Source organism: Halichoerus grypus, chromosome 12 (assembly GCF_964656455.1).
Source record: "Halichoerus grypus chromosome 12, mHalGry1.hap1.1, whole genome shotgun sequence".
Lineage (NCBI taxonomy): Eukaryota > Metazoa > Chordata > Mammalia > Carnivora > Phocidae > Halichoerus > Halichoerus grypus.
The window spans coordinates 102,896,172-102,909,292 of NC_135723.1; the positions used below are offsets into that span (position 1 = coordinate 102,896,172).

At 41.8% G+C, this 13,121-nt stretch overlaps 1 protein-coding gene across 5 annotated transcripts in view; it reads left to right on the forward strand.

Moving 5' to 3' along the window:
• The window catches only part of DPP6 (dipeptidyl peptidase like 6), an 898,846-nt gene that overhangs the window by 528,051 nt on the left and 357,674 nt on the right, over positions 1-13,121 (forward strand). For all 5 annotated transcript variants that reach the window (XM_078059778.1, XM_078059780.1, XM_078059777.1 and 2 more), the window contains exon 2: positions 9,945-10,059. In XM_078059778.1, coding sequence (XP_077915904.1) covers positions 9,945-10,059 — 115 coding nt within the window. The remainder of the gene's footprint in view (positions 1-9,944; positions 10,060-13,121) is intronic.

Sequence of the window (13,121 nt, forward strand, 5' to 3'; positions counted from 1 at the left end):
TCACCTCCTGGTGGCATTGCAGTGGCCTGCCGTCTCTCTCTCCGACTGGAGTGTCCCTCTCCTTCGCTGCTCCTGGCCAGCATGTATGCCGCACGGTTGCTGTTCACGGCCATGGTCAACTTTTGCCACTGTGACAGTACAGGACAAAAACTGGATGACGTGTAAACCTAGAACCTGAAACAGCCCTGTGAGCTCTCTCGGCGTGGAGAAAGAGCGTATCACCAGACCTCCAAAGCTCCTGCACATTTCCCCTCCTTTCCCGTCGCCACTCCCCCTCCTCTGAGCTCTGCAGCACCCTGGATTTTCTGGAAATTCCTTTCTTGCTTGTCTTCTTAGACTTAAGCGTGGACCCCATCCTTAGAGTGTCATCTTGCCCATTGTTCGGTTTTATATAAATGAAATCATTGATCATATATTCTTTATGTCTGACCCATGTCACTTAAAATTATATCTGTGACATTCATTCGTGCTGTGCATGTGTGAGATTGATATTTTTATTGATGCGTAACATTCTGCTATGTGGCGTATAACACCGAGGTAGGCAAAATAATGACCTCCCCAAAAAGGTCTGCATCCCGATCTCCAGAACCTGTGAATATGTTAGGTCACATGTCAAAGGGGGATTCAAGTTGCAGATGGAATTAAGATTGCTAATCAGTTGTATTTCTGTGGCTAATAATTTCCCTGACGCTATATATCCTTCCGTTAGACTGAACTGTATGGAAATGAGTGTTAGTATTAGGCCATTTTTTGATTCTAAAAATAGCTGTCATATATGGATCTACTAAATAAATCCCATTCTAGACCATCTGTAGTTTAAAAATATGAGCTCTTTCTTTCTGAGTGATTTGATACCTAAAATAGTGAATACCTCAAGAAGACCCCATCCGCTTCAAGACTCTCATAAATGTTACGTTGTACCAGCTGTCTGGTTGGCATTTGCTTTAGCTTGAATTAGCCCCCTCACAGAGCTGATATAATGGCAGCTACAGACTCTTCAGGGTCTCCTAAGGTAACTACTGTAATTCACTCAGAGTTTTGGAAAGAGAGCTATACATACTGGTGGAAAAACGGATCTTTTCAAATAAAATGACAGGTCAAATTAGCAAATTCATTATTGTGAAATCATAAGCCAAATGAGTAGTTACAGTCTTCACCTGGGATTTGAGCGTAGGTGTGGCCAGAATATGCCACAAAAACTGGGGCGTGTGACTTCATTGGTGAGCACCCAGTGCCTCCTTCGAGATGGAACGCTGGTGGGGGTCTGGGCTCCTGGGCTGGGTGTCTTTTTTTTTTTTTTTTTTTTTAAAGATTTTATTTATTTATTTGACAGAGACAGACACAGTGAGAGAGGGAACACAAGCAGTGGGAGTGAGAGAGGGAGAAGCAGGCTTCCTGCTGAGCATGGAGCCCGATGTGGGGCTCGATCCCAGGACCCTGGGATCATGACCTGAGCCGAAGGCAGACGCTTAACGACTGAGCCACCCAGGCGCCCCTCCTGGGCTGGGTGTCTTCACGGCTGTGCGCTCAGCTGCTTTGTTCTGAAGTTTCAGAGACGCACTCAAACTAGCTTAAGTAAAACGGGAGATAAAATATCTCATAAAGAAACAGGAATGTCTTATTAAATCTAAGGGAAAAATTCCCTCAGGCCTTGGGAGGAAAATTAAATCAAGAAATGGAAAACCAGGAGGAAGCCTTCTTTCTTTGCCTCTTGTCTCTGCATCTCCGTCTCTCCAGTTCCTTCTCCTCGTTCTGTAAAGCTGCTCTATTTCCCCCTGAACCCACACACCATGCGGAAATAGCCCCTGCCTCTCTCCACTCTCCTATTTCATGGCCGTCAGCTCCAGGAAACCGCAGACTCTGATCCCACACCGGGAAGCCTGGAGCGGGCTTCTGACCCAGGCGGGGCCGTCCCTGGGGCTGCGGAGGGGAGGGCAGGGCTCTGGCACCCGTGGGTGGGGGAGGATGGTGGTGGAGACCGCTTCCACTCTGGCGTTTTTCAAAGGGCTTCTGTGCTGAGCTGGAGGATGGTACCAGGGTGGCAAGAAGCCCTTTTGAAAAACTGAGCTCAAATCATTTTTGTTGCAGCCATGAAATTGCCGGCAGTTCTTGCCTTTGAGGCTTGTTTGTTAGTTAATATTTATTGGGCGCCTGCAGGGATTTTTGACATGGGGAAGCTGAGCTTGCCAAAATGCTGCCCAGTATAGAAAAATGGGTCTCAAAATTGTCTGTGGGGTTCAGCGAGTATCTGCAAAGACAGCTGTTACTGGAAGAAGATTGTAAGACCTTGTTCTCACTCGCAGCAACGTGGAAGATGCAAATGCTCGATTTTAAATTCCGCGACTCAGTTCCGTAGCCATATTCTCACTGAAAGGGGTTTCTCTTGAGCCTGATGTGTTGTGAAACTTCTTCTATGATCAAGTGACAGCACTATTGCTTTTGGTGAGTTATGCAACATGATGCCTTTAAAACATTCTATCAAAATAGATGCAGGAGAGACTGAGGTCTGAAGGTAAGAATCACTTACAGTTTGAATTGATTTCATAAAGAATCTATTAGACACAGTCAATTAAACTCAAGAGCCTACAATAATTTGAGCTCTGGTGTTGAGTTTGAAGTAAAAAATAATGAAGATATTTTAGAAGACATATAATTACCGTCAGTAATTTGCCTGTTGTGTTTTGTTTTGATTTCCCGGAAGGGCTGATAGAGCGGGAGCTCGCTCTGCACGCACAGTCCTGCTGATCTGCGGGTCCAGGGCTGAAAGCTGCCTTCGTCAAGGCGGTGCATGGGTTTCAAAGTGCTGTGCCCTCAGGCAGTCACCTAAAGTCGTGTTATGTAAAATAGTCAACTTCAGAAGTTTCCAAATTCATGGGAGAAAAGGAGAGTCGATCCCAGATCAGTCTGTAAGGCAAATAGAGAACGGTCAGCGGAGAGCCTGAGTCGTGGGACAGGGAGGAGCAGGTGTGTCAAGGGAGAGGCGCGTCGGAGGGTGTCTGACTGTCCTGGGGACTCCTTTCCACGAAGATAATGATGACCCTTCATTAACTGCCAGTCCTCAGCAGGAAGGCCTGTCGACCAAATTTAATTTCTAATTATGAAATCAGTACAAGTCTTTGAAGGGTGAGACTCTTGTCTGTCACCACCAGCGCCACGCCCCAACTCCCACCACACTGGTTGGTGGTTGGTCTCTCCAAAATGGCTGCTCAGCCAACCGCAGAGTCATTGACAGGGAGTCGGCATCAGTTAGTATCTTGTGACCACAGGCCCCATCCATTTCTTACAGTCACAACTAGCGAAAGCATCACAAGTATTTAGGATACACACAATTAGCGAAAGCATCACAAGTATTTAGGATACACACAATTAGCAAAAGCATCACGAGTATTTAGGATACACACAATTAGCAAAAGCATCACGAGTATTTAGCAGTCCCAGGGGAGGGGAGGATCTCAGGGAGCAGAAGACTCTCCCTGCTCAGAATACACAGCGCTTCACAGGACGGTGGGCTCCGTCCCGCCCCCTGGCACACTGGCTTGTGTCTTCAATTCCAGCTGGAATTGTGAGGCCATATTAGCTGCTGCTTCGTGTGTATCCTCTGGAAAATTTTTACACTATCAATGACCTAAATTTGGATCTGGTGATAGTCTAGAGAAGGCCTCTTTCAGTTTTGGGAGCTGCAAAGAGTCTTCTCGTCTTAGTGTACTTCTGAAAGCTGCCTGGGTGAAGAAGAGATTGATTGGCTCAAAGATGGACCATTGTGAAGAAAATAATTGAACTCACTTCCTTCCTCCCTGGTGAGTGGGCCATCTGGTCGACCCTTCCGCCTTTAGCAAAGGGAAATAAAGTGCACAGTTACCAGCTGTCCCCACCAAGGCTGGCAGGGCTGGACCTTCGCCGTCCCTGCAGTCCCTGCTCTCCCGCTGCCACCCGCTTGCTCCTGCATCTGCAGCTTCCCATGCTGATCTTCCACAGTAGGGGGCTCCTTTAGGAAGAGCCCTTAGTGAGGCCTCTTCTCCTCTCACTTCTGCTGGAAGTGAGACCACTTCTGTCTCGTTAGCTGTGCATGACTATACGTACATTTGAGGAAAACAAACACACCATGAGGTGTACCCGAAACACTCAAGGTGGGTATTTGCTGCGTGGGGAATGTGTGCTTCACTGTGGAATGACATGGCAGTGGCCTGGATCACCCTACTGTGGGGACCCAACAGAGGTGAAGATGCCCGTTTCCCCTCCTGAGAGCTCGGAAGTGGGATTCTCTGTATTTACATTCTTTATAACGTATCAGAAATTTGATGTGCTTTTGAGTTCTTCCCATAGTGTCTATCAAATGGTACTGAAGCATTATTTGGTAGCAATAGCAATCAATCGTAAAGCAATATCTTACATTTCTATAGATGTTATAAATTATAGTGTGCTTCCAAACACACTTGCATCTGGTCCTAACACCCAAGCACTGGATTCCTTTTGTCTTCCACCCCTTCTTTGCTTTTTTGTCCCATCCCTGAAGCCTTCAGTTTCTCTAATTTCTAAATAATCACCTCAGACTTTTCTTGAGAATCTCGACTCCTTATCATAAGGCACAAGGTGTGATAAAGTCAGCAAGGGATATCTCGTGGGAGAGAGGAAGCTCAGGCCAAGATAAGGCATGTCGGGTTTGAGCACAGATGGGGAGGGCCTGGTGGACATGCACAGTGACCCCCCGTTAATCCATTCACAGAACACTGTGGGTCTTCAATTATTATTTCAATCTGCATCTCTTCCATTTCAGTTGTACAATTGGCACATAAAATATCAAGCTCTCATTACAGATTCCTAAGATAACATTCTGAAAACATGAATTTTATATTTCAAACAACCAAACAACCTAGGAAAAGGTTGAGTTTGTTTCTCATTCATTTGTTGTCTTTTTGCCTGAGTTGAGAATAAGTGTGAGCTGCAATTGCACGGGGACAAGGCAGTTGCCAACTATAGATGTCACTTTGCATGACATCTGTTAGGACCGACTGCGATTTCTGGCATCATCAGTGGAGTTGGGCTGGTATTAATGCTTTGCTTTCCTCATCAATCCACAATGGCTTTTCTGCCAGAGGTGCCAGTCAATAACAGAGTTACTTCTTATAAAGGCATTCATATGTCCATTCTTCCGTTCTGGAGGATTGGACCACAGTCCCGGAGCGCTGTGGTGTCCCTTGTTCTATACAAGACATCAGGAACGCCAGCACACCAAGTCGCTTGCAGACGGATGATGACACAGACATTAAATACATAATTTAATAGTGCAATAATGTTACAGAAAAGCATTTACAAAGTGTTACGGTTGTGTCCAGATGGGGAAATAATGAACTCTGCCTGTGAAACCAGGCACGGCTTTCCAGAACGTGGGAGATGTGCCTCTGAGCCACGAGCTTTGTTTCTCACAGTCCTGGAGACCGGAAGCCCACAGCCAAAATGCAGGCTGCAGTGTCCCGTGGGCCCTTCCTCCTTAGGTTGCCGATGGCGCCTTCTTGCTGTGTCTTCTCACGTGGTCTTCCCCCGATGCATGTGTGTAGACAGGAGGCAAGCTCTCTGTTGTCTCTTCTTGTGAGGACACTGATCCTGTCCTGAGGGCCCCACCCTCATGACCTCATGTAACCCTCATTACCTCCCAGAGGCCCTCTGTCCACACTCTGGGTTCGAGCTTCCACGTGTGAGTTTGGGAGGGACACAATTCAGGCCATAGCGGCCTGACGTCCTTCCTCTCAGCTACACTTCTTGTAGTTTCTGTTCAAATGTCACTTTATTAGAAAATCTCTTTGACCTCCTTATATACAAACAGGATGCAACCCCCACCCTTGACTCCCTTGTCCTGCTTTTTTATTCTCTTAGTGGGTTTATCTGTTTATTGTTTGTGCCCCATCCCTGCACTAGAATACAAGAAAGGAAATATGGAAAAATGAAAGCCATTCAGCTTGCTGGGCTGATAGAAGTGCAGTCTGTTTTGTTCACTGCCCTACCCAAGGTTCTCAGGGTAGGGTTGGCAGGGAAGGTGCTGGATAGACATGTGTTGGATGGATGGATGGGTGCATAGGTGGATGGATAGATGGACGGACAGACGGGTGGATGGATGAATAGATGGATGGATGGATGGATGGATGGGTGCATAGGTGGATGGATAGATGGACAGACAGACGGGTGGATGGATGAATAGATAGATGGATGGATGGATGGATGGATGGATGGATGGATGGATGGATGAAAGGTTTGATCACCTCGTTACACCAAATTGTTCATTGTAGACACGCTCTTCCATTTTACTGGATCTCTGAGGTATGCTTGTGGTACTGAACAGAACAGGGAATGTCTTATAGTCTCACTTTCACTATTCTAGGCAAAAATATATAATTCTGCCAAGAAATGCACTACTGAAGCTTAGCGTTTCAGGGCATAATTTATTAACTTGTCTTGTCCTTCATGGGAAGCAGCGTCAGCTCTCCTCAAATTTTCAATAATTCAGCTCCTGCAAGTTAAGATGAGGAAGTCATTTGAATCTGGGAGCCAAATGAGATGTTCAGAGAAGCACATATTTATCTGCATTCTAACTCAAAGAAAGTCTCTATGCTCTGGTTACATCCATGTAGAAATTAAATGTGTATATAGACCATGACTAGAAAGGAAAATGGGGAAAATGAAAAGTTTTATTTTCTTGGATTAGCAAGATTACTCATGATTTGTTTCCTCCCTAACTTGTTTCCTGTTAGTATTGTTAACAATCGTATTTGTGTCAGTTAAAAAAGAAATTACCTGTACTGTGAAATGTGAAATTTGGCAAATGAAAATGGAGTTTAGTAAAGAATGTCTGCTTTCATGTGGGCAAAATTGCCCTTTTTAAATGTGTAAGAATGCTGCCTGGAAGGCAATATGGTGCATCTGTCTTTAAGAAATGATGTTGGGGCACCTGGGTGGCTCAGTCAGTTAAGCATCTGACTCTTGGTTTCGGCTCAGGTCCTGAGATTGAGCCCCTCGTTTGGGCTCCCTGCTGAGCATGGAGCCTACTTAAGATTCTCTCTCTCCCTCTCCCTCTATTCCTCCCTCTTCCCCCTCCCTCTCTCTCTCTCTAAAAAAGAAAGAAAGCAAGCAATGGTGTCATTGACCCAGGATCACTTCCCTTGAGTACACTATGCTGTCAATGCCTGTTTGGTTATTTAGGGTACATTCTCCCATTCAATAATATATACCAAACTGGTTTTCTCTGCAAAGTATTTTCTTAGTCCAGTGAACAGGAGGAAGGCAGAGTCTTTGTCCCCTTTCCAGAAGTCCTTGCCTCCCATTCGTTTTCCACCCCTGCATAGCAACTTCACAGCTTTGTATCTCTCTCTTCCATCCTATATGTGTTCATAGAACTTTTACTCTATTGGACATTTTTAAGATCTTTTATTTCCACCTCCTTTCTGGATGATTGGACCTCCAGGACCCCCGTTAGGTGTTCACCATCCTGCACACTTCCTGGTGAAGCATCTCATTCTACTGTGAGGTGATAGAATTTTGAAGTTGTACTGAAACACAGTTCTACCTTCTGGAGCTGTACAGAATAAGTCTCCTCTTCCATGTGATAGTTCAAGTGGATGAAGACTCTTAAGTATTTGGCTTTTGAGGCTGAACTCTTCCTTCAACGTGACATGTTTTGCAAACATCTCCATCTTCTGGTCATCTTGGTAGACACTCTGACACCATCCAGCCTAGACCTGGACATCCCACTGTGGATGTGTTGGGGCTGGTAAGAGGCTCACTGAGTCTCAGAAGGACCTCTGTCACTGCAACATGGGTTCAAGTACACTTCTACAAGTAAATCAGCTACACTACTAGCTCATCAAGAAATTGACACAAAGAAAAAGTCTTGGGCTTCTTCATGCATATAAACTTTGACCAGTGTATTTAATAGATATGTTTAGTACAGATTTTAGAATCCTAGATTATTATTAACAACAAGATTCAAAAGATACCAATTGTTTGAGCTGATGAAGACAATAACATTAATGTTATTATTCTGTATCTTGAATAAGATTTGGTCTTGACGATTAAAATATTCTGGTTTGATTGTTACCCTGGGATTTAATATGAACAGTGTTTGTGAAATGTCCGCTAGGGGGGTGCCTGGGTCCTCAGTCAGTTAAGCCTCTAACTCTTGATTTCAGCTTAGGTCATGATCTCAGAGTTGTGAGATCGAGCCCCGTGTCACATAGGGCTCCATACTGGGTGTGGAGCTACTTAAGATTCTCTCTCTCCCTCTCCCTCTGCCCCTCCCCTCCCTCACACACTCGCACTCTCTCTGTCTCTCAAAGAAAGAAAGAAAGAAAGAAAGAAAAAGAAAGAAAGATCCACTAGGGTCTGCGAGACATTATGTGTACTACCTTGTTCATATGAATAATACTGCTTCAAGGTTTATGCTATTCACAAATTTGGTGAATTTTCAAATTTTCTTCATGAACTTGGGCAAAGTGAAAAGCTGCTGAATCAGCAAAATCTGATTACTTCTTCTTGTTATTGGCCTGTGATTTTCTTGCATAGGAAAATCTATCCATTCAGAAATGAGATCAACTCAGTATAACTTTTTGTCATTTTTAAGTGCTAAAAAGCCACTTCTTAATAGATAAATTCTGGATAGCAAATAAGATTGGTAGAAATTTTTAAACAACAATAAAATCCTTTCTTGCTAAGACCATAGTGGCCCTCAGAATTTCTCTTAATTTGATAATCTAGATAGCCAATATTGAATATTTGCATGTCAATTATTAATCATTTGCCATCCTCCATTTAATGTCACCTTTATTTCGATTTGCAGAAATTTGCTACATTCTAATGAACTTTGAGTTTGGGATGAAGCTGTATTTGGGTATTGCATTATCTACTTTTTGAGGCCACCTCTATTCTACTTCATCTTGAGTTGGAGTTAATATGAGTTGTAATTATGGGCACTATAAGAGAGAATGTTTTGTGTTCTGTTTATGGGCAGAAGGAGCAGTAGGCCGTTTGCAGTGTGACCATATGTCTTTATTTGCCTTGGGGAGTGCCAGTTGCTCTTGTATTACTGATGATAATTTTTATCAATATAAACTATTATGTTTATTAATTATTAATTATAAATATTAACCAGTTTGTCTCTCTAAGGATCCCAGCTTAGAATGTAAATTATATGAGCACCCTGATTTGAAAGGAATTGAAAGTTGGTTTCAGCAGCCAATATGCCTGAATAATTTCCTAGATTTATCCAACCTTTAGCGCACTTTAGCAATGTCTCCAGATTCTTCCTCCCATCCCTAACCCCTGCGACTGTGCAAACACAGCTCCCAGGAGGGATGAAAATCTAGAATAGGTATAAGTGAATCACCCAATGAAGAGACCTGGGCAATCTTGAAGTCTTGTATGAAGTTCTACAGAAGGAAGAAAGGGCTCAAGATCATGAGCAGTGGGTCCAGGTTAATTATACTCGGCATGCAGGATGTGCTAAATAAATGTTTGAATCTGGTACCCTGAAATAGAAGTTAATGGTGTGGATGTGAATGAGAAGGAAGATGAGAGAGGACTTGGAGCCGGCAATATTAATCATACTTGGGTTTGACTCAGTGGGGTTAGGAGGTTGGCTGTCACGAAGAGAAACGCCACAGTTGCCCTGTGCTGTGGAACCCAGTGTCCCGAGTGAAGAGACAGTCAGTTCTCAGCAAAGCTGTAAACATAATATACTATCACATTCGTTCTTGAGATCAGGTTTTGCTGTGTTACAGGGACGAGAGCAGGAGACCGAAGGGCAGGAAAAAGAGCTACTCGTAGTTTCAAGGATGAGAATATGCCTCATTCACTCTTCCGTGTCTTGGTTTTTGATTCAAATGGAATGTATTTATTTGGTTTTTATTTTATTTCCTTACTTTACTCACTGGGTTTCTCTTTCCTGTTGTTGTTTTTAGGAGCTGGTGGGGAGCAACCCTCCCCAAAGAAACTGGAAGGGAATAGCGATTGCACTCCTTGTGATCCTGGTCATCTGCTCCTTGATTGTCACCTCGGTCATACTGCTGACTCCAGGTACTTACATTTATTCTTGGAAAAGCAAGTCACTGTATGGGAGAAAGTGTCTAGCTGTGCTTTGCAATTTTTTTCTAAGTAACTACCTGTTACATAATTTATTTTTCCCAGGTTCTAATTCTCATTGTGCCATATTGTTAAATGATTAATGTTTCAATGAAAAAAATCCATTTTGTATGCTCTGAATTCATTTATATTATTGTTGACTAGGTAGAAACACTTGGCATATATTAAAATTCATAATTACTTCTTCATGCTTGATGAGCTTTGAGACAGTGGCGTTATAAATATGACACGTCTGTGGATCTCATGGGATCTGCAGCTACCGTGCCAAAGATGCATTTTACAAATTATTAAAACAACATACATTGAGCGTGAACTAAGAACAGAGGTACTTGATGAAATAAAAGTATAAGAAAGAGTCAGAAATCTCACAGGGAAGAAAAAACACACAAAATCTTTAGCAAAAGCCTACAGCAAAAATGTGTATACACCTGCACCTTGAATGTTTCAAAAATAAGTGCTATGGGAGCTTGGAGGAGAGAGAGGTCCTTCGTGAGGAAGTTCAGGAAGAAGGTGAGATGCGAGGCAGGTTGTGGTGGAGTATGAGCTTAAGGAGAGAAGGAAGACTCTTCCTGGAAGATAACCACATGGCAGTTATAGGAGACCACTGTGGCCACATTCTCATTGTCATGTTTGTCTCCTAATTGTTTGAAAAAAAAAAAAAAAAACACAGTTCTAACCCTCAGTAAATAGACTGCACAGGTATTAGACCTTAAGATGGAAAGAGAAGTAGATACATTGAAATGTATAAATTAATTAATTAATTAATTAAGTTTACATTTTTACAAAAAGTGCCAGTAAATGATGATGTACTTTTAAATGATTCCAAAACTTCAGTGACAAAAAGAGTAACCTGTACCCTTAAACCAAAACTAGGTAAAGGTATCACAAGAAATGAAAACTATAATCAGTATCCCTTATGGGGGCGCCTGGGGGGCTCAGTCGTTAAGCGTCTGCCTTCGGCTCAGGTCATGGTCCCAGGGTCCTGGGATCGAGCCCCACATCGGGCTCCCTGCTCAGCGGGGAGTCTGCTTTTCCCTCTCTAAGTCCCCCTGCTTGTGTTCCCTCTCTCGCTGTGTCTCTCTCTGTCAAATAAATAAATAAAATCTTTATTTAAAAAAATCCCTTATGAATATAGATGTAAAAATCTCAACAGAATGCTAGCAAACTGAATCCAGCAACATATAAAAAGGATTATACACCTTAACCAAATGTGATTTATCCCAGGAAAATAAATTTGATTTAATGTATGAAAATCAATGTAATACATACATATTAATAGAATAAAGGGAGGGAAGGAACCCACAGAGCTGACATTTGCAAAGTCCAAAATCTTTTCATAACAAAATATTCAACAAGCTAGTAGAAATTTCCTCAACCTGATAAAGAGCATGTATGAAAAACCCACAACTAATATCATACTTAATGGTGAAAGGTTGAAAGCATTTCCCTAAGATCAGGAACAGACAAGGATGCTCAGTCTCCCCATATCTATTTAACATTCTATTAGAGATTCTAGCCAAGGCAATGCAAGGGAAAAAAATACAGATAGGAAAAAAGTAAATGATTTCTATTTTCAGATGACATGAACTTGTATATAGAAAATCTTAAGGAATACACACACACACACACACAAATGCAGCAAGGCTGGATAATACAAGATCAATATACAGAAATCATTTGTATTCCCATACATTAGCAATGAACAATCTAAAAATTAAATTAAGAAAGTGATTCTACCTGCAATAGTTTTGAAAATAATAAAGTACTTAGGAATAATTTAACAGAAGATATACAAACTTGTGTGCTGAAAAATCATAAAACATAATTGAAAGAAATTAAAGAAGACCTAAGTAAATGAAAAGATACTCTGTGTTTATGGATTGGAAGATCTAATATTGGTAATATAGCAATACTTCCCAAATACATTTATAGACTCAATCCAATCTTTATAAAAATCCCAATTTCCTTTATTGGAGAAATAGGCAAGCTGATTCTAAAATTCATATGAAAATACAAGGGACTCAGAATAACCAAAACAACCTTGAAAAAGAAGGGTTAAAGTACTTCCTGATTTTAAAACTTACTCTAAAGCTACAGTAATGATGGTACTAGCATAAGTATAGACATATAGATTAACGGAATAGAACTGAGGGTTCAGAAGTAAACCCATACATCTATGGCCAATTGATTTTTACAAAGGTGCCAAGATCTTTCGATGGGGAAAGAATAGTCTTTTCAACAAATAGCGCTTGCCCAACTGAATATCCACATGCAAAAGAGCAAAGTTGGAGCCCTACCTCACACTGTATACAAAAATCACCTCAATGTTGATCAACAACCTAATAAAAGAGCTAAAACTACAAAATTCTTGAAGAAAACTTAGGGGCATATATTTATGACCTTGAATTAGGCAACAGTTTCTTAGATATGACACCAGAAGCATAAGCAACCAAAGAAAAAATAGATAAATTGGACTTCATCGAACTTAAAAATGTTTGTGCATCAGTGGGCACTATCAAGAAAGTGAAAAGACAACCCATAGAATGTGAGAAAATATTTGCAACATATATGTTCAGTAGAGGTCAAGTGTCCAGATTGTATAAAGAATTATTATCACTCAAAACAGAGAAACAATTTAATTAAAAACAACCAAAGGATTTAAAAAACACTTATCCAAAGAAATATAAATGGCCAATAAGCATTAAAAAAAGATGTTCAACATCATTAGTCATTAAGGAAATGCCAGTCATACTCACAGTATACCACTTCATACCCACTAGGATGGCTATGAAAAGGAAAAAAAAAAAAAGGAAAATAACAGGTATTGGTAAGGATGTGGAAAAATGGGGAACTTCAAACATTATTAGTAGGAATGTAAAATTGTGTAGACTCTGTGGAAAACTGTTCAGTAGTTCCTCAAAAAGTAAACATAGAGTTAGCATATGACCGAGTCATTCCACTCCCAGGTATATACCCCCCAAAATTGAAAACATATG